At 39.0% G+C, this 21991-nt stretch overlaps 1 protein-coding gene across 1 annotated transcript in view; it reads left to right on the top strand.

The window, feature by feature from the left end:
- GLE1 (GLE1 RNA export mediator) overlaps positions 1–21991 on the top strand; it is a 41570-nt gene that overhangs the window by 6270 nt on the left and 13309 nt on the right. Inside the window, exons 2-6 of the mRNA XM_036856552.1 lie at positions 849–1070; positions 6429–6539; positions 10038–10186; positions 10445–10505; positions 10740–10994. Coding sequence (XP_036712447.1) covers positions 849–1070; positions 6429–6539; positions 10038–10186; positions 10445–10505; positions 10740–10994 — 798 coding nt within the window. The remainder of the gene's footprint in view (positions 1–848; positions 1071–6428; positions 6540–10037; positions 10187–10444; positions 10506–10739; positions 10995–21991) is intronic.

The following is a 21991-nucleotide window of genomic DNA, read 5'->3' on the forward strand; positions in this document are numbered from 1 at the left end:
TTGTTAGGGTATTTATTTGTATGTATTTTATATCATTGTAGACATATTTATTTATACTCTTGTTTTTTCACTTAAAATTGAATCTTGGGGGAGGAGGAAATGGAGTAAGGTCATCAAAAAATAGAAACTTCCAGTTGTAAGGTAGATAAGTACTAGGGATGTAATATACAACTTGACGACTGTTAGCTAACACAGCTATACCATATATAGGAAAGTTAAGAGAGTACATGCTGAGAGTCTCATCACAAGAAGAATTTTTTTTTCCTTTTTTCTTTCTTTTGATTATATCTATATGAGAAGATGGATGTTGTTAGCTGAACCTATTTAAACATTTTTACAATATATAAAAATCAAACCATCGTGTTTACGTCTTAAACTTTTACAGTGGTGTATGTCAATTATTTTTCAATAAAACTGGAAAAATTTGAACCTTACATAGGATTCACAATTGGTATTTTTAAATGACTAATATTCACTGAGTGTGTATACCATAGTTTACTTCAAAATTCCTTTCATGTTCTTTTCTGTTACAACATTTTAGATTGCTTTCAAATCTGCTTTAATGACCATCTTTGTGCATTGTTCCTTTTTCTGTAGTTAGGGTTATTTAGTCTGATACTCTAAAAGGATAATAGTCAAGGTCATTATCAAGAAGCTACTGTACTTTCTCTTCATCTCTGATTGTTAATACAGTTACTTTGGGTCTTTGGTATGTATGTATGTATATATTTATTTAGGCCTTCTTAGGTTTTCAGTAAGGCATGTAGTGGATTATAAGGACAAAATTATTTTTGATTGCTTAGATCAGTTGACATGCAAGTTGAGCTTAACCTTCTTCTTCTCTCTAGGATGTTTTAGAAGAATGTATGTCTCTTCCCAAGCTGTCTTCTTACTCTGGATGGGTAGTAGATCATGTCCTACCCCATATGCAAGAGAACCCACCTCCCTCTGAGACTTCAACATCCCCTAGATCTACTTCAGCCCTCGACCAACCTTCATTTGTTCCCAGATCTCCTGTCAGAGACCCTGCCTTCTCACCAGCCTCCTCAGCAACACCAAATGGAACCAAGGTAAGGCTTTTGATCAACTTAAGGCAAAAGACAATGGTGGCTGCAAAGTTGAAGTGTTTAACATTGTCATACTACAGTGACCTTACTCTGGAGAAAATAATGGTTGCTTCTTCGAATCCTTGTAGCTGTTTGTAGCGACAGTGTTTACCACATCACCCAGCGTTCTCTTTATGAAGACCCAGAGAGAGAAATTCCTCTCTATTCTTAGTACCAAGATAGTAATTAATAGTAATTAATTTCATGGGCAAGTGGATTGTTTTTTCTCATGAGCATTGCATCTGTTTAACTCAACAAGGTCTCCCTTTTTGTTGTTGGCTGCTGGAAAGCTTAGAGTAAATTTTATACTTGCTCTTAGATTTACATACCTTATTGTTGCTTCTGTATGAGTTTTTACCTTCTTTTTGGCTCTATTTTGTTCCTGCCTTTGTTTCTCCCACTTAAAACAGTTAAATTGTTGCTGGTGCTCTGCTCTTCTCTTCTCTTTCTTTGTATCTCTAGAGGTATTTATTTATTTATTTATGGCTGCGTTGGGTCTTAGTTGCTGCACACGAGTTTTCTCTAGTTGCAACGAGCGGGGGCTACTCTTCGTTGCAGAGTGCGGGCTTCTCATTGCAGTGGCTTCTCTTTTTGCGGAGCATAGGCTCTAGGCATGCGGGCTTCAGTAGTTGTGGCTTGCAGGCTCTAGAGCACAGGCTCAGTAGTTGTGGTGCATGGGCTTAGTTGCTCCGCAACATGTGGGATCTTCCTGGACCAGGGTTCAAACCCATGTCCCCTGCATCGGCAGGCGGATTCTTAGCCACTGCACCACCAGGGAAGTCCTGTTGTTATGTTTTAGGTTCCTTTATAAGCTGCATTAAATCCTTTCTGGATCAAAGTAAGGTATAACAAGTAGTATTTGGCCTAGAATGTAAAGAGTTAATAGAAAAAAAGCCTTCTAAACTTCTAAGCACTACTGTGCTTTTTCAAGTTTTAGATTTTTGTGCCAGCAAAATAAGACTAGGCAACTCTTTAGAAAGGTAGAGATTACGTTTTTCACGTTTAGCTTCCAAAAGACAAAGTTCTTTGTTCTTTTTGTTCATACTCACTGCAGACTTTTGTTTACTGAAAATATATTATCAATTCAACAAAAGGAAGAAGTTAAATCTCCCTATGGTTTCATCATTTCAGTCATCAGTTACTCCTTTCCAGTTTCATATGCCTGCATCCTTGTACCTTGGCATGATTAAATTGTATGTGCACTTTCATGTTCTGCTTTTCCTTCCTAACTTTATTTTGTTCATGAACTATTTGAATTATTTGTTCACGTTATTTCCACCTTTGTAAATGTCTACTTAGAGGATATGTAATGTCCTGTAATTTATTAAACTGCTCCTTTATTATTAGGCATTTATATTTTTCCATTTGATTGCTTTTAAAAATATTACACTGAGAAACTTTCTGCAGAGAGATTTTTCCGTTTTTAATCTTAAAATATGTCTTCTAGCTAATATCTTAAAGTAAATGCCCAAATGATTTGACTGGCGTCAAAGATAAAAGGGTATGAACTTTTTTTTTTAATTTTAAACCTTTTTTTTAATTGTAAAATATTCATGACATAAAATTTACCATTTAACCATTTTTAAGAGTACAATTCAGTGGCATTAAGTACATTCATAGTGTTGTGTAACCATCACCACTATCCATCTCCAGAACTTTTTCATCATCCAAAACTAAAAACACTACACTCATTAATCAATAACTCCAGGACTTCCCTGGTGGCGCAGTGGTTAAGAATCCACCTGCCAAGGCAGGGGACACGGGTTCGATCCCTGGTGTGGGAAGATCCCACATGCCGCGGAGCAACTAAGCCCGTGCGCCACAACTACTGAGCCTGCTCTCTAGAGCCTGTGAGCCACAACTACTGAGCCCGTGAGCCACAACTACTGAGCCCGCATGCCACAGCTACTGAAGCCCGCGCGCCTAGAGCCCATGCTCCACAACAAGAGAAGCCACCGCAATGAGAAGGCCGTGTGCCACAACGAAGAGTAGCCCCCGCTCACCACAACTAGAGAAAGGCCGCGCGCAGCAATGAAGACCCAACACAGCCAAAAATAAATAAATAAATAAATAAATAAATAACTCCTTATTTCCCCCTACCCCCAGTCCCTAGCAACCACCATTCTACTTTCCGTCTCTATGAATTTGACCATTTTAGGTACTTCGTATAAGTGGAATCATGTAATATTTGTCATTTTGTGACTGATTTATTTCACTTAGCATAATGTCTTCAAGGTTCATCCATGTTGTCACATGTGTCAGAATTTCTTTCCTTTTAAGGCTGAATAATATTCCACTGTATGTACCACGTTTTGTTTATTCATTCATCTGTCACTGGACGTTTAGCTTGCTTCCACCTTTTGGCTCTTGGTGACTAGTGCTGCTATGAATACACATGTACATGTATTAGTTTGAGTACCTGTTTTCAGTTCTTTGGGGTATGTACCCGGAAGTACAATTGATGGATCATATGGTAATTCTATGTTTAAATTTTTGAGGAACCATCATATTGTTTTCCACAGCAGCTGTATCATTTTACATTCCTACTAGCAATGCACAAGGGTTTCAGTTTCTCCACACCTTTGCTAACGTTTGTTATTTGCTGGGTTGTTTTTGTTTGTTTGTTTTTATTTTGTTTTGTTTTACGAAAGCCATCCTAGTGGGCATGAAGTGTATCATTGTGGTTTTGATTTGCATTTCCCTAAATGATTAGTGATGTTGAGCATATTTTCATGTGCTTATTAGCCATTTGTATATCTTCTTTGGAGAAATGTCTTTGCAAGAGTTATTCACAATAAGAAAGAATTTATTGTACAGTAAATAATAATCCTAAAAAATAATATAGGACAGAGATGATTATTCATATTATGAAAGACTGCATGATTACATACATAAAAAGTTTACTTTTTAGTTTATATTTCACACTTCACCTTTTAAAATATTAGTCTTTAAAAAATATTTCTAGCAATTGAACATTATAGACACAAAAATGAACTTTAGCCTAAACTTTACAACTTACATAAAAATTAACTCAAAATGATCATGAACTTAAATGTAAAACTATAAGACTTTTAGGGAAAAAAAAAAAGCATAATCAGAACCTAGGACTAGGTGAAGAGTTTTTAGATTTGACAGTAAAAACTTAATCCATAGAAGGAAAAATTAATAAATTAGACCTCATCAAATGAAAAGCGTGGCTCAGTGAATGACCTTGTGAAGAGGATGATCAGACAAGCTACTGACCAGGAGAAAGTAGTTGCAAACCACGTATCTGACAAAGGTTTATGTATCTAGAATATATTTAAAATATATATCGAGAATATATATTTAGAATATATTTTAAAAACTCTTAAAACTCAAAGGTTAAACAAAAATTTTCTAACCTTCAATTAGAAAATGAGCAAAAGATATGAACAGACATTTCACCTAAGACAGTATATAGACAATATAAGTACATGAAAATATGTTCACCATCATTAGCCATTAAAGAAATGCAAATTAAAACCAGGACGAAGTAGCACTACACACCTATCAGAACGGTTAAAATAAAAAACAGTGACACCACCAAATGCTGACAATGATGTGAAGAATCTGGATCACTCATATATTTTGGGTGGAAATGTGGAATGGTACAGGCACTCTAGAAAACAGTTTGGCAATTTCTTATAAAACTAAATAGGTACTTAACTATATGACCTAGCAATTGCATTCTTGGGCATTTTCCCCAGAGAAATCAAAACTTATATTTACATAAAATCTGTATACCAGTAATCATAGGAGCTTTATTTATTATATCCCCAAGCTGGAAACAATGAAATGTCTTTGAACAGATGAATGGTTAAGCAAACTGGTACATCTCTATCATGGAATACTACTGGCAATAAAAAGGAACAAGTCTTTGATAATATGCAACAACTTAGGATCTCAGAGGCATTATACGAAGTGAAAAAAGTCAATCTCAAAAGATTATGTACTGTATGGTTCCATTTATTTAACGTTCTTGAAATGCTATCATTATAGAGATGGAGAACAGGTTAGCGATATAAAGGTGTGGCACAAGGAAGCTTTATGGTGATGGAACAGTTCTGTACTTTGTGATGGTGGTTACACGTGTGATAAAATTGCATAAAACTATACACGTACCCAAATGAATTCCTGTAAAACCTGGTGAAATCTGAATAAGTTCTGTGGCTTGTACCGTCAATTTACTGTTTCCAACTTCCTGTAAATTATAATTATTTCAAAATTAAAAAAAAAATTAAGTTTCTATGAGCAGCTTCTCAGAGGCAGCAGTTTCTAGTTCTGATCCTGCCAATAGTGTGGCATGCCCTCAGGCAGGCTTCTTTCCCTCCTTAGGCCTCAGTTTCTTCATCTGTAAATCTGGTACTGGACTAAATTGCCAAGGTCCTCTCCAGGTATAAAATTCCGTAATTCTTAAGGTTTAAGTAAAGTTTTGGATGGCTTTATATAATGAATTGTATCATTTACGAATTTTTGGTGTTTAAGTAACAGAAACCCAGTTTAAACTAGCTAAAGCAAAACAAGGGAGTCAGGGGAGAAATTAATTAGCTCATATAACCAGGAAATCTAGGAGTGCATTTCAAATCAGTTAGATCTAGAGAATCTATTTTCTGCTTGTCTGTCCTTGATATTATTTCTGACTTGATTCAGTGACTCAGACCCAGGGCGTTGCTTCTCCATTTCTCAATTCTGTCTAACTCGTCTTGGTTTCATCTTTCAGATAGACTGTATGGCAGGATGTCTCTTGGTAGCCATAGACACGTATCTTCTTAGCTTAGCATCCCCAGAATAAGAGAAAGCCATCCCAAATAGCTCCATCAGGAAAATTCAGAGATGGACTCTGGCTTAGCTTAGGTCATAAGCCTCATTCCTGAAGTAGATACTGGGTACAGGGGGATAGAATACTTTGATTGCCAGGCTGGTCACATGCTTAGTGACCCCTGAGGCTAGGGGGCGTGGAAGAATCGGGGATGTGGGCTGGGGTTTCTCCGTCCAAACCACCCCAGCAAAAATGGACACTTAGTAGAAGAAATGGGGAAAATGTGCTGGACAAATCAAAACAAACGAGCAAGCAAAAAAAAAAAACACAAAAAACTGTCCAAAGCGAAAACATCCACTTAATTTATTAAGGAAAACAATTAGAATAAGGTCAATATTCATGAAAAGCACACTGGTTCTAACATATATTGTTTTGTTGTTGTTATTGGTTGTTCATAAGTAAGGATGTGATTTTTGTTCAGATTGAATAACACCAACTTTACCGTCTTAAAAGCTTAGTTTTTCCATCTTCTGTCTGTATAGGACAAACATGAGTCTCAGCATACAGAACCTATGGTACTTCAGTCCTCCCGGGGGATCAAAGTGGAAGGCTGCATCCGAATGTATGAGCTGCTGCACAGAATGAAAGGAGCAGTAAGTAACCCTTGAAGTAAGACAGGCATAACCCTAGGGAGCCACATTTAAATGCAGTTCCTCAGGGATTATGAATGTCCACCATGTACTAATAATCATCATGCCCCACCTACTAGTAGCTCTGATTCAGTTGGGGAGATAGCATAACATAGCAGTCAAGAGTAAGCTCTCTAAAGTCAAATCTGGTTTCAAATCCTACCTCTTCTATTTTACATGTGACTTTGGGAAAATTACTTGGGCTTTCCTGGCTTCCATTTACTTCTCCAAAATTTGAAGATGATCTTTGTTGTCAGATAAGGTTATACTGAGAAGATTGACCTTAGCAGCCTCTTGAGAAAAGAATGGCACTATTTTAATTAGTTTATTTGACTTTATTTTTTTAATTAGAAAAACAATGCATGTTTTGTAAGACTTTATTTTTTTTATTTTTTTATTTTTGGCTGCGTTGGGTCTTTGTTGCTGCGCGCAGGCTTTCTCTAGTTGCGTCGAGTGCGGGCTACTCTTCGTTGTGGTGCGCAGGCTTCTTATGGCAGTGGCTTCTCTTGTTGTGGAGCATGGGCTCTAGGGGCGCGGGCTTCAGTAGTTACGGCACGTGGGCTCAGTAGTTGTGGCTCGCGGGCTCTAGAGCACAGGCTCAGTAGTTGTGGCGCACGGGCTTAGTTGCTCCACAGCATGTGGGAATCCTCCTGGGCCAGGGCTTGAACCCGTGTCTCCTGCATTGGCAGGCGGATTCTTAGCCACTGTGCCACCAGGGAAGTCCCTGTAAAACTTTTTAAAGAGTACATAAGTTTATAAATTAAAAGTCTTCTAACATCTACCCTCATTCATTTATTCATGGAGTCACCAAATACTTATTGAGCACTTTTGTTCTAGGCCTACATAAAATAGTGAACAGGGAGCTCCCTGGCGGTCCAGTGGTTAGGACTCCTTGCTTTCAATGCCGATGGCCTGGGTTCAATCCCTGGTTGGGGAACTAAGATCCCATAAGCTGCGCAGCACGGCAAAAAAAAAAAAAAAAAACAGCGAACAAAGTAGACACAATTCATGTCCTCGTAGAGTTTATATGCTGGAGGGAGAGACATAGAACCAAGGTTCTAAAATATAGTTAGAAGACTACTATAATCTGAGTGAGAGACAGCAACAGTCATTGAAGCATTCACTTTGACACTGGATAAAAAAGGATGACGGTTGCTTAGACTGGAAGGGAGCGGGTAGCAATGGAGATGGTGAGGGAGAGAGAGAGAGTTTCTTCTTGGGTTTTCTCAGCTCTCTTCTTTCAATCATCACTCCTCCATGGACTTTCTGTCCTCCAGATGCAAGTAGAAAGTTTTTCCTTGCTGATAATCTTCCTCATGTGCTCTCTGTTGTTGAGTCTTTCTTTTCTCTTCCCAACTTTTAATTAAACAGTCTCAGAAGAGAGAAGATATATATATATGTATGTGTGTGTGTGTGTGTGTGTATATATATATATGTATATATATATATTTGTGTTCAATTTGCTGCCTTCTACTGGAAGTTTTTTTTTCCTTCTTATAAATTTATTTATTTATTTATTTATTTTTGGCTGAGTTGGGTCTTTGTTGCTGCACACGGGCCCTCCCTAGTTGCAACGAGTGGGGGCCACTCCTCGTTGCGGTGCACGGGCTTCTTATTACGGTGGCCTCTCTTGTTGCGGAGCACGGGCTCTAGGTGTGCCGACTTCAGTAGCTGAGGCTCGTGGGCTCTAGAGCGCAGCAGCAGCTGTGGCGATGGGCTTAGTTGCTCCGCGGCATGTGGGATCTTCCTGGACCAGGGCTCGAACCTGTGTCCCCTTCATTGGCAGGCGGATTCTTATCCACTGTGCCACCAGGGAAGCCCTACTGGAAGTTTTAAAATAACTTTTAAAATACAGCAGCGTAATATCTTAATATATATTAGCATATCACCATTCCAGTGTATATAGCATGTCATCTTCCTTAAAGGCTGCAGAGTATTTTCTAGTATGACCTACTGTAATATATTTAATTATTTCCCTGTTAATTTAAATTGTTTCAGAGTTATTGCCATTGTCAACAGGGCTGTAATGAGCATCCTTGTACATATATCTTTTTTTTTTAATAAATTTATTTATTTTATTTATTTATTTTTGGCTGCATTGGGTCTTCGTTGCAGCACACAGGCTTTTCATTGTAGTGGCTTCTCTTGTTGCGGAGCACGGACTCTAGGCATGGGGGCTTCAGTAGTTGTGGCACGTGAGCTCAGTAGTTGTGGCTCGTGGGCTCTAGAGCATAGGCTCAGTCGTTGTGGCGCACGGGCTTAGTTGCTCCATGGCATGTGGGATCTTCCAGGACTGGGGCTCGAACCCATGTCCCCTGCATTGGCAGGCAGATTCTTAGCCACTGTGCCACCAGGGAAATCCCCTTGTACATATATCTTTGCACACATATGCAAGTATTTCCTCAGGACAAATTCCTAAAATGGAATGAGTGTCAAAGGATATATACACTTTAAATTTTGATAGTTAAAATGTCAAATTGCTCTTAAAAACCAAATGAGAGGGCTTCCCTGGTGGCACAGTGGTTAAGAATCTGCCTGCCAATGCAGGGGACATGGGTTTGAGCCCTGGTCCGGGAAGATCCCACATGCCGCGGAGCAGCCAAGCCCGTGTGCCACAACTACTGAGCCTGCGCACGTAGAGCCCATGCTCCTCAACAAGAGAAGCCACTGCAATGAGAAGCCCACACACTGCAACGAAGAGTAGCCCCCGCTCGCAGCAACTAGAGAAAGCCCGCGTGCAGCGATGAAGACCCAACGCAGCCAAAAATAAATTAATTAATTAATAAATTTATTTTTTAAAAAAACAAATGAGAGTACTCTTGTGAATAATAAATGGAATACCTGATACCCTTAGGTATAAAGGAAAGGGACTTTCCTAAGTGAGGGTGGAGGAAAAGGATCTAGGCAGAGATAATAACTTGAGGGAAGGAGTGAGATAGGAATGTGCATAGCATGTTTATGGAATTAGAATAAGGATTTCTTAAAATTACCCTGAAGCTCTCATAAGAATACACAGGATGGAAATTCCCTGGTGGTCCCGTGGTTACTGGACTCCACGCTTTCACTGACAAGGGCCCAGGTTCGATCTCCAGTCAGGGAACTAAGAGCCCACAAGCTGTAGAGTGTGGCCAAAAAAGAAAAAGAGTACAGTAAGCTTAAGGATGGAAGCTTAAAAGTGCAGGGCTATTTGATACTATGTTGGTGAATACCCGTCCATTCTTAGCTTATACTGGAGTGACATAAACCACATGGAGCAAATTGGAAAAGCTTTCCACAACAGCTGAGTTTAAAGATCAACCCAAAGGGGAGAGGTGACTCAAGCAAAGGTTCCAAGAAATAGGCAGATGATTCCATGCCCCGAAGTATCTTTGATGGAGTTAAGGGCTGATGGGAGGGCATCCCGTAGGGATAAATGAGCAGGGTGTAATGGAGCTCCAGAGAGCTGGTGCTGATCCTTTGCAGGAGGGCTTGAGGCAGTGGCAGGAGGAGCAGGAGAGGAAGGTGCGGGCCCTCTCTGAGATGGCATCTGAACAGCTGAAGCGGTTCGATGAACGGAAGGAACTGAAGCATCATAAAGAATTCCAGGACTTACGGGAAGTGATGGAGAAGAGGTGAGTTCCCTGAATTACAACGGGAATGTCGGCGTGGTCCACTGGAACTCTTTCCCTACATAAAACCCAAAGGGAATGAGTTGAACTTCTTCTGAGTCCTTAAATATCAAAATAAAATAGCCAGAGAAGCTCATAACCTAGAAAAATGACTAACCTTAGAAAGACGATCAATGCAACACAAAGGGAGGAGGCTTTTAGGAGAGGTAAAACAATTTTAGGAAGCATCCCTGACTATTCCTCCCTCCGTTTTTCATTCAGCTCCAGAGAAGCCCTGGGGCAGCAAGAGAAGCTGAAAGCTGAACATCACCACAGGGCGAAGGTCAGAGCCTGGGAGAGTCCGTGTGGGTGTTCAGTGTCTGAGTGACGTGCCTGAGGAGTCGGGTTCCAGCACAGTCACAGAGGACCTGGCCCCTGTCGTGCCGCTGTGTGGCTGACTTGGGGCAGTCCTTTTTTCGCTCTGGGCCTATCTGTGAAAATAGGTAGCCCACACAGGACTGGAAGAATGTAGACAGAGAAGGCCCAGGAGCCCTTACTTTGACCGCCCTTTCTGTAGATTCTCAACCTGAAGCTGCGGGAGGCGCAGCAGCAGCGCCTGAAGCAAGCGGAGCAGGAGCGGCTCCGGAAGGAAGAAGGCCAGGTCCGCCTGCGGAACCTCTACGCCCTGCAGGAGGAGGTGCTGCACCTCAGCCAGCAGCTGGACTCCTCCGACCAGCACAGAGACCTGCCGAAGGTCGACCTGTCTGCCTTCCGGACCCGCGGCAACCAGCTGTGCGGCCTCATCTCAGGGATCATCCGGGCCACTTCTGAGGTGAGGGGACTTCAGGAAGACTCTGTCTTCTGTCTTTATTTTATTTATTTATTTATTTATTTATGGCTGTGTTGGGTCTTCGTTTCCGTGCGAGGGCTCTCTCTAGTTGTGGCAAGCGGGGGCCACTCTTCATCGCGGTGCGCGGGCCTCTCACCATCGCGGCCCCTCTTGTTGCGGAGCACAGGCTCCAGACGCTCAGGCTCAGTAATTGTGGCTCACGGACCTAGCCTTTCTGCGGCATGTGGGATATTCCCAGACCAGGGCTCGAACCCGTGTCCCCTGCATTGGCAGGCAGATTCTCAACCACTGCGCCACCAGGGAAGCCCTGTCTTCTGTCTTTGAAATGAAGAACACTGAAAGCAAAATTGTTTTGTGATTTAAAAATAATACCTGCTTATTATCACTTGTCATCCTCTTACCTAGAGATAACCACTGGTAGTGTTTTATGTTTCTTTTTTGCCTGTGTGTGTGTGTGTGTGTGTGTGTGTGTGTGTGTGTGTGTGATCCCCACCCTAAATTGGGCTAATATAGATATAGTTTCTTATCTTAGGTTAAAAAAGATATTTGTTTCTTCCAACTGCAAAATACTTTAGTTCATTCATTAATATAAACTGAACGCCTGCTATGCTTATGATAAAAATTAAAACCTTACAGAAATGTATATTGCTTTTTTTCAGTTGATACGGTATTTTGAACACGTAATTACTATAGTCATTACAAATGTTTTGTTGTTTTTTTTTGTTTGTTTTGTTTTGTTTTGTTGTTTTTAAGGCAGTGTTAAAAACTGCAAGTATTGCCTTGACACATAATAGGTATTCAATAAATATTTGATGAACAGATGAAATTGGATACTTCCAACATGTAACCATACCAAAATTTATTGAAAAAACATGCCTATTGTTGAATATTTAAGTTTCTGTGTTTTCACTATCATGAGTAACACTGCAGTGATATCACTTTGTGTATGTCTTATCTGTATTTTTGATTATTTCTTTGAGGTAAATTCCTAGAAATGGAATTACTTGGTCAAAGAACTTGAAGGTTTTGTTTTGTTTTTTTTTTTTTTGGTTGCACCAGGTCTTAGTTGCGGCCCGCCAGCTCTTTAGTTGCAGCACGTGGGCTCCTTAGTTGCAGCTCGCTAGCTCCTTTGTTGTGGCATGCATGTGGGATCTCGTTCGCTACCAAGGATCGAACCTGGGCCCCCTGCACTGGGAGTACAGAGTCTTATCCACTGAACCACCAGGGAAGTCCCAACTTTAAGGTTCTTGATTTGCATCCTAAAGTTGTACCAGTTCACACTTTTATGAATTGTATGTTCTTTTTTTTCTTTAACTTTTTTTTTCCTTTTTTTAAATTTTTGGCCATGCCGCACAGCTTGCAGGATCTTATTTTAATTCCTCGACCAGGGATAGAATCCACACCCTCGGCAGTGAAAGCATGGCGTCCTAACCACTGGACCGCCAGGGAATTCCTAAATTGTATGCTCTTTGCCCTTTGTTCATATCTCTACCAGTTTTTGTTTTGAAAAATCAACTTATATGAGTTCTAAATATTAAGAACCTTAAGCATTTATCATATTTGAGGCAGAAATTTATAGTTTATTGTTACCTTTCAATTCTCTTTTTGGCTTTTGTTTACCCTTCTTTTTGTAAAATTTTAAACCTACACGGAATTGGAGAGAACAGTATGATGTACCTTTTGGCACCCATTCCCCAGCTCCCTCAAGAATCCTCACATGGCAGTCTCATTTCATCTATGCTGCCACCTGCACCCCTTCCCCCAGATGGTTTTACAGTAAATCTCAAACATACTGCTTCATCTGGAAAATAATTTAATATGTATCTCTAAAAGATATAACTCTTTATTACATAACCAAAACACTAATATCATACCTAAAAAACTAATAATTCATTTAATATGATCAGATATCTAGCCAGTGTTCAAATTTCTCCAGCTGTCTCAAAAATTTTTTTTTTTTTACAATTGGTTGGAAAATTAACATCCATACAAAGTTCAACTTTTTGGTTTGCTATGTCTTACTTAAGTCTTTTAATCTTAAGACTCCCTTATCTCTTTCTTTTTTCTTGCCATTGTTGAAGAATCTGGATCATTTGTTCTATAAAATTTCCTACATTCTGGAAAATTTCAATGCAATTGCTAACCCTAACCCTTGGATGTATTTTTTTTTTTTTTTGGTAATGTCTGAAACATTTATATTAACATATTTCCATACAAATAATCCAAAGAAAGTTTAGTATTAGTTGTTTTTTTTGTTTGTTTTTTTATACTGCAGATTCTTATTAGTCATCAATTTTATTTTATTTTATTTTATTTTATTTTTTTGCTATGGCAACAGGAATTTTATTTTATTTTATTTTTTGTGTGTTTTTTTTTTTATACTGCAGGTTCTTATTAGTCATCAATTTTATACACATCAGTGTATACTTGTCAATCCCAATTGCCCAATTCAGCACACCCCCATCCCCATTCCACCGCGGTTTTCCCCCCTTGGTGTCCATACGTTTGTTCTCTACATTTGTGTCTCAACTTCTGCCCTGCAAACCGGTTCATCTGTACCATTTTTCTAGGTTCCACATACATGCGTTAATATACGATATTTGTTTTTCTCTTTCTGACTTACTTCACTCTCTATGACAGTCTCTAGATCCATCCACGTCTCAACAAATGACTCAATTTCATTCCTTTTTATGGCTGAGTAATATTCCATTGTATATATGTACCACAACTTCTTTATCCATTCATCTGTCGATGGGCATTTAGGTTGCTTCCATGACCTGGCTATTGTAAATAGTGCTGCAGTGAACATTGGGGTGCATGTGTCTTTTTGAATCATGGTTTTCTCTGGGTATATGCCTGGTAGTGGGATTGCTGGATCATATGGTAATTCTATTTTTAGTTTTTTAAGGAACCTCCATACTGTTCTCCATAGTGGCTGTATCAGTTTACATTCCCACCAACAGTGCAAGAGGGTTCCCTTTTCTCCACACCCTCTCCATCATCTGTTGTTTGTAGATTTTCTGATGATACCCATTCTAACTGGTGTGAGGTGATACCTCATTGTAGTTTTGATTTGCATTTCTCTAATAATTAGTGATGTTGAGCATCATTTCATGTGCTTCTTGGCCGTCTGTATGTCTTCTTTGGAGACATGTCTGTTTAGGTCTTCTGCCCATTTTTGGATTGGGTTGTTTGTTCTTTAATATTGAGCTGCATGAGCTGTTTATATATTTTGGAGATTAATCCTTTGTCCATTGATTTGTTTGCAAATATTTTCTCCCATTCTGAGGGTTGTCTTTTCGTCTTGTTTATGGTTTCCTTTGCTGTGCAAAAGCTTTGAAGTTTCATTAGGTCCCATTTGTTTATTTTTGTTTTTATTTCCATTACTCTAGGAGGTGGATCAAAAAAGATCTTGCTGTGATTTATGTCAAAGAGTGTTCTTCCTATGTTTTCCTCTAAGAGTTTTATAGTGTCCAGTCTTACATTTAGGTCTCTAATCCATTTTGAGTTTATTTTTGTGTATGGTGTTAGGGAGTGTTCTAATTTCATTCTTTTACACGTAGCTGTCCAGTTTTCCCAGCACCACTTATTGAAGAGACTGTCTTTTCTCCATTGTATATCTTTGCCTCCTTTGTCATAGATGAGTTGGCCAAAGGTGCGTGGGATTATCTCTGGGCTTTCTATCTTGTTCCATTGATCTATGTTTCTGTTTTTGTGCCAGTACCATATTGTCTTGATTACTGTAGCTTTTTTTTTTTTTTTATAAATTTATTTATTTGTTTTTATTTTTGGCTGTGTTGGGTCTTTGTTGCTCTTCATGGGCTTTCTCTAGTTGCGGTGAGCGGGGGCTACTCTTCCTTGCGGTCCATGGGCTTCTCATTGTGGTGGCTTCTCTTGTTGCAGAGCATGGGCTCTAGAGTGCAGGCTCAGAAGCTGCAGCGCACAGGCCCAGCTGCTCCATGGCCTGTGGGATTCTCACAGGCCAGGGCTCGAACCTGTGTCCCCTGCATTGGCAGGCGGATTCTTAACCGCTGAGCCACCAGGGAAGCCCCGATTACTGTAGCTTTGTAGTATAGTCTGAAGTCAGGGAGTCTGATTCCTCCAGCTCCGTTTTTTTCCCTCAAGACTGCTTTGGCTATTCAGGGTCTTTTGTGTCTCCATACAAATTTTAAGATGATTTGTTCTAGTTCTGTAAAAAATGCCACTGGTAATTTGTTAGGGATTGCATTGAATCTGTAGATTGCTTTGGGTAGTATAGTCATTTTCACAATATTGATCCTTCCAATCCAAGTACATGGTATATCCCTCCATCTGTTGGTATCATCTTTAATTTCTTTCATCAGTGTCTTATAGTTTTCTGCATACAGGTCTTTTGTCTCCCTAGGTAGGTTTATTCCTAGGTATTTTATTCTTTTTGTTGCAGTGGTAAATGGGAGTGTTTCCATAATTTCTCTTTCAGATTTTTCATCATTAGTGTATAGGAATGCAAGAGATTTCTGTGCATTAATTTTGTATCCTGCAACTTTACCAAATTCATTGATTAGCTCTAGTAGTTTTCTGGTGGCACTTTTAGGATTCTCTATGTATAGTATCATGTCATCTGCAAACAGTGACAGTTTTACTTCTTCTTTTCCAATTTGTATTCCTTTTATTTCTTTTTCTTCTCTGATTGCCGTGGCTAGGACTTCCAGAACTATGTTGAATAATAGTGGTGAGAGTGGACATCCTTGTCTCGTTCCTGATCTTAGAGGAAATGCTTTCAGTTTTTCACCATTGAGAATGATGTTTGCTGTGGGTTTGCCGCATATGGCCTTTATTATGTTGAGGTAGGTTCCCTCTATGCCCACTTTCTGGAGAGTTTTTATCATAAATGGGTGTTGAATTTTGTCAAAAGCTTTTTCTGCATCTATTGAGATGATCATATGGTTTTTCTTCTTCAGTTTGTTAATATGGTGTATCACATTGATTGATTTGCATATATTGAAGAATCCTTGCATCCCTGGGATAAATCCCACTTGATCATGGTGTATGATCCTTATAATGTGTTACTGGATTCTGTTTGCTAGTATTTTGTTGAGAATTTTTGCATCTATATTCATCAGTGATATTGGTCTGTAATTTTCTTTTTTTGTACTATCTTTGTCTGGTTTTGGTATCAGGGTGATGGTGGCCTCATAGAGTGAGTTTGGGAGTGTTCCTTCCTCTGCAATTTTTTGGAAGAGTTTGAGAAGGATGGGTGTTAGCTCTTCTCTAAATGTTTGATAGAATTCACCTGTGAAGCCATCTGGTCCTGGACGTTTGTTTGTTGGAAGATTTTTAATCACAGTTTCAATTTCATTACTTGTGATTGGTCTGTTCATATTTTCTGTTTCTTCCTGTTTCAGTCTTGGAAGGTTATACCTTTCTAAGAATTTGTCCATTTCTTCCAGTTTGTCCATTTTATTGGCATAGAGTTGCTTGTAGTAGTCTCTTAGGATGCTTTTTATTTCTGCGGTGTCTGTTGTAACTTCTCGTTTTTCATTTCTAATTTTATTGATTTGAGTCCTCTCCCTCTTTTTCTTGATGAGTCTGGCTAAAGGTTTATCAATTTTGTTTATCTTCTCAAAGAACCAGCTTTTAGTTTTATTGATCTTTGCTATTGTTTTCTTTGTTTCTATTTCATTTATTTCCACTCTGATCTTTATGATTTCTTTCCTTCTGCTAACTTTGGGTTTTGTTTGTTCTTCTTTCTCTAATTCCTTTAGGTGTAAGGTTAGATTGTTTATTTGAGATTTTTCTTGTTTCTTGAGGTAAGTTTGTATAGCTATAAACTTCCCGCTTAGAACTGCTTTTGCTGTATCCCATAGGTTTTGGATTGTCGTGTTTTCATTGTCATTTGTCTCTAGGTATCTTTTGATTTCCTCTTTGATTTCTTCAGTGATCTCTTGGTTATTTAGTAACGTATTGTTCAGCCTCCATGTGTTTGTGCTTTTAACGTCTTTTTCCCTGTAATTCATTTCCAATCTCATAGCGTTGTGGTCAGAAAAGATGCTTGATATGATTTCAGTTTTCTTAAATTTACTGAGGCTTGATTTGTGACCCAAGATGTGATCTATCCTGGAGAATGTTCCGTGCGCACTTGAGAAGAAAGTGTAATCTGCTGTTTTTGGATGGAATGTCCTATAAATATCAATTAAATCTATCTGGTCTATTGTGTCATTTAAAGCTTCTGTTTCCTTATTTATTTTCATTTTGGATGATCTATCCATTGGTGTAAGTGAGCTGTTAAAGTCCCCCACTATTATTGTGTTACTGTCGATTTCCTCTTTTATAGCTGTTAGCAGTTGCCTTATGTATTGAGGTGCTCCTATGTTGGGTGCATATATATTTATAATTGTTATATCTTCTTCTTGGATTGATCCCTTGATCATTATGTAGTGTCCTTCCTTGTCTCTTGTAACATTCTTTATTTTAAAGTCTATTTTATCTGATATGAGTATAGCTACTCCAGCTTTCTTTTGATTTCCATTTGCATGGAATATCTTTTTCCATCCCCTCACTTTCAGTCTGTATGTGTCCCTAGGTCTGAAGTGGGTCTCTTGTAGACAGCATATATATGGGTTTTGTTTTTGAATCCATTCGGCAAGCCTGTGTCTTTTGGTTGGAGCATTTAATCCATTCACGTTTAAGGTAATTATCGATATGTATGTTCCTATGACCATTTTCTTAATTGTTTTGGGTTTGTTTTTGTAGGTCCTTTTCTTCTCTTGTGTTCCCCACTTAGAGAAGTTCCTTTAGCATTTGTTGTAGAGCTGGTTTGGTGGTGCTGAATTCTCTTAGCTTTTGCTTGTCTGTAAAGCTTTTGATTTCTCCATCGAATCTGAATGAGATTCTTGCCAGGTAGAGTAATCTTGGTTGTAGGTTCTTCCCTTTCATCACTTTAAGTATATCATGCCACTCGCTTCTGGCTTGTAGAGTTTCTGCTGAGAAATCAGCTGTTAACCTTATGGCAGTTCCCTTGTATGTTATTTGTCGTTTTTCCCTTGCTGCTTTCAATAATTTTTCTTTGTCTTTAATTTTTGCCAATTTGATTACTATGTGTCTCGGCATGTTTCTCCTTGGGTTTATCCTGTATGGGACTCTCTGCACTTCCTGGACTTGGGTGGCTATTTCCTTTCCCATGTTAGGGAAGTTTTCGACTATAATCTCTTCAAATATTTTCTCGGGTCCTTTCTCTCTCTCTTCTCCTTCTGGGAACCCTATAATGCGAATGTTGTTGCGTTTAATGTTGTCCCAGAGGTCTCTTAGGCTGTCTTCATTTCTTTTCATTCTTTTTTCTTTATTCTGTTCCGCAGCAGTGAAGTCCACCATTCTGTCTTCCAGGTCACATATCCGTTCTTCTCCCTCAGTTATTCTGCTATTGATTCCTTCTAGTGTAGTTTTCATTTCAGTTATTGTATTGTTCATCTCTGTTTGTTCTTTAATTCTTCTAGGTCTTTGTTAAACATTTCTTGCACCTTCTCGATCTTTGCCTCCATTCTTTTTCTGAGGTTCTGGATCATCTTTACTATAATTATTCTGAATTTTTTTTCTGGAAGGTTGCCTATCTCCACTTCATTTAGTTGTTTTTCTGGGGTTTTATCTTGTTCCTTCATCTGGTACATAGCCCTCTGCCTTTTCATCTTGTCTGTCTTTCTGTGAATGTGGTTTTTGTTCCACAGGCTGCAGGATTGTAGTTCTTCTTGCTTCTCACCTTGGATGTATTTTACAAATTTATTTTTGGCTGCATTGGGTCTTTGTTGCTGCGCACGTGGGCTTTCGCTAGTTGTGGCGAGCAGGCTTCTCATTGCAGTGGCTTCTCTTGTTACAGAGCACAGGCTGTAGGCACACAGGCTCAGTAGTTGTGGCTCGCGGGCTCTAGAGCGCAGGCTCAGAAGTTGTAGCGCACGGGCTTTGTTGCTCCGTGGCATATGGGATCTTCCCACACCAGAACTTGAACCCGTGTCCCCTGCATTGGCAGGCAGATTCTTAACCACTGCACCACCAGGGAAGTCCCTAATATGTTCTTTTATTCCCTGTATTTCCTGTGAATTGATAACTTTCTCTAGGGCAGTGCTAAGAGAATTTTCCATGATGATGGAAATCTTCTATATCTGTGCTATTTAATACAGCAGCCAATAGCAGCATGTGGTTATTGAGCACTTGAAATGTGACTAGTGTGACTGAAGAACTGAATTTTAATTTTTAAAAAGTTTTTAATTAACTTAAATGTAAAGAGCCTCATGTGGCTACCTTACTGCACAGTGCAGTCTAGAGGCTTGATCAGAGTCAGGTTTGAATTTTTTCCCCCCTGCAACAGTACTTCATAGTTGGGAGTGTGTATTTGTTACTGCGTCACACTGGGAGGCGTAGGGTGTCTGATGATGGTCTTTCCATATGTGATGTTAAGATCAACCAGTGGCTTCAGATATCGTCAGGCTTATCTTCCATTTTAAAGATTCCTCTGAGCCTTTAGCTAATGATTTAGTAGCCATTGCTGATCATTACTTATATCTATTATTTCAATAGGGGTGGTAAATTTTGAGTTTTTCTAATGCTATCATTTTTCTACATTTATTAGCTAGAATTCTACTACAAAGAAGAAAATTTTCCCGTAAACTGTTTATCTTGAAGTGTAGTCTATATAGGGAAGGAAGGATAAATGATTGATTCTTTCCCTTTATCCGTTTTCAGAATGTTGAGTTGCTTTTCTAGTATTCTCCCACAGTGACTTGAGGTTCTTTTTTTTTTAACTATCATTAAGAACATACGAATTTTATATACTTGATGTGTAATATGTTTCAGTCTATTATAGATTCATTGTTGTTCAAATTGTCCAGTGGGAACACCTTCACATTGGCTCCTCTGTCCTTTGGACATGGCCCCAGTAGTACTTGTTGCAGCAGAAAGCAGTCAAGCTGTTTCTACCTCATCTTGAACATTTTCTTCTCCAGAGCTAGAATCAAGCATTTCTTCACAAAGCCTTATTACTTGGTAATGGGTAAAGGTATTAGAAAACAGATTAGTTACTGGGATTTGTCATTGTTTTTAGGCCTTTTCAATGGATTAAACTAGGAAATGTGTTGTGTTTTTTGTTTTTTTAGGTGAAAATGCATCATTAATTAATGCTGATCTTTTCCATTTGAGTATAGGGTTACAGCATTTATTTAACTTCTTTACTTTTATGCATGTATCATTTTTATCCCATATTGAAAATCTCAGTTTCTAAATTAATGAACATTACTTACTTACCTTACCCTACTGTCTATAGTAAAATATAGGTGTGTATATATGTAATATATATGTGTAATTTCATAACATGTAATTTCAAAATAATAATACCAATACTAACAATATGATTGCTGATAACAGTTTAAGATTTGCAGTTCTTGGGACTTCCCTGGTGGTCCAGTGACTAAGGCTCTGTGCTCCCAATGCAGGGGGCCCTGGTTCGATCCCTGGTCAGGGAACTAGATCCCACATGCCACTGCTAAAGATCCCGCATGCTGGAACTAAGACCAGGAGCAGCCAAATAAATAAATAAATATTTAAAAAAAAAAAAAAAGATTTGCAGTTCTTGGACTTCCCTGGCGGTCCAGTGGTTAAGACTCCCCCTTCCAGTGCAGGGGGTGCAGATTAGACCCCTGGTCAGGGAGCTAAGATCCCACATGCCTTGCGGCCAAAAAACCAAAACATAACTAACAGAAGCAATATTGTAACAAAGGCTTTGTAATAAAGACTGTGAAAATGGTCCACATCAAAAAAATCTTAAAAAAAAAAAAAAAAGATTTGCAGTTCTTTTTGCCTACAGCTATATACCGCTAAGGGATGTATGATTAAATTACTGTTTCATTTCACTTGAAATAATTCTCCTTATTGTTAAGCTACCAACTTGATAAACAGTTGGGTTCATTTGTTTCATTTTTGCTTTTGATTTTTAAGAGTTTTTTCCAACTGGATTTAATTTTATTTTATACTTATTTAAAACATTTACATGATTCCATAGTCAGAACTACAAAACAAGGTATATTTGGAGAAGTCTGGCTTCCTTCTCATTTGCTTCCACCCTGTTCTTGTCCTGTCTGCCAGTGGTTGTTTCTGTTAGCGTATGGGTGTTGTATCTGTTCCTTAAAAACAAAAGCAGGGGGCTTACCTGTGGCGCAGTGGTTAAAAATCCGCCTGGCAATGCAAGGGACGTGGGTTGGAGCCCTGGTCTGGGAAGATCCCACATGCCACAGAGCAACTAAGCCCATGCGCCACAACTACTGAGCCTGCGCTCTAGAGCCCATGTGCCACAACTGCTGAGACCACGTGCCACAACTACTGAAGCCCGTGCGCCTAGAGCCCTTGCTCTGCACCAAGAGAAGCCACAGCAGTGAGAAGCCCGTGCACCGCAACGAAGAGTAGCCCCCGCTCGCCGCAACTAGAGAAAGCCTGCGTGCAGCAGCGAAGACCGAACACAGCCAAAAATAAATAAATAAATAAATTTATTGAAAAAACAAATACAGGGAATTCCCTGATGGTCTAGTGGTTGGGACTCCACACTTCCATAATAGGGGGCACGGGTTCAATCCCTGGTTGGCGAACTAAGATCCCACAAGCCAAAAAAAAAAACAAAAGCATAAATATATATATATATATATATATATATATATATATATATATATATATATATGGGGTGTGTGTGTGTATATATATATATATATATATATATATGTATATACACACACACACACACACACGGGGGTGTGTGTGTGTGTGTATGTATATATATATATCCCTTCCCAGATAAAAGATAACTTGCTATATACACTGTTCTGGACCCTGCTTTTTTGCACTTAACAGTTTACCTTGGAGATCACTGCTTTGAAACATGTAGTTTTCTTCATTTATTTATGTAACTGCATAGCACTCTGTTCTGTTGCAACCATAGTTTATGACAGTTATTTTTAAGGTCTTTA

Source organism: Balaenoptera musculus, chromosome 6 (genome assembly GCF_009873245.2).
Source record: "Balaenoptera musculus isolate JJ_BM4_2016_0621 chromosome 6, mBalMus1.pri.v3, whole genome shotgun sequence".
Lineage (NCBI taxonomy): Eukaryota > Metazoa > Chordata > Mammalia > Artiodactyla > Balaenopteridae > Balaenoptera > Balaenoptera musculus.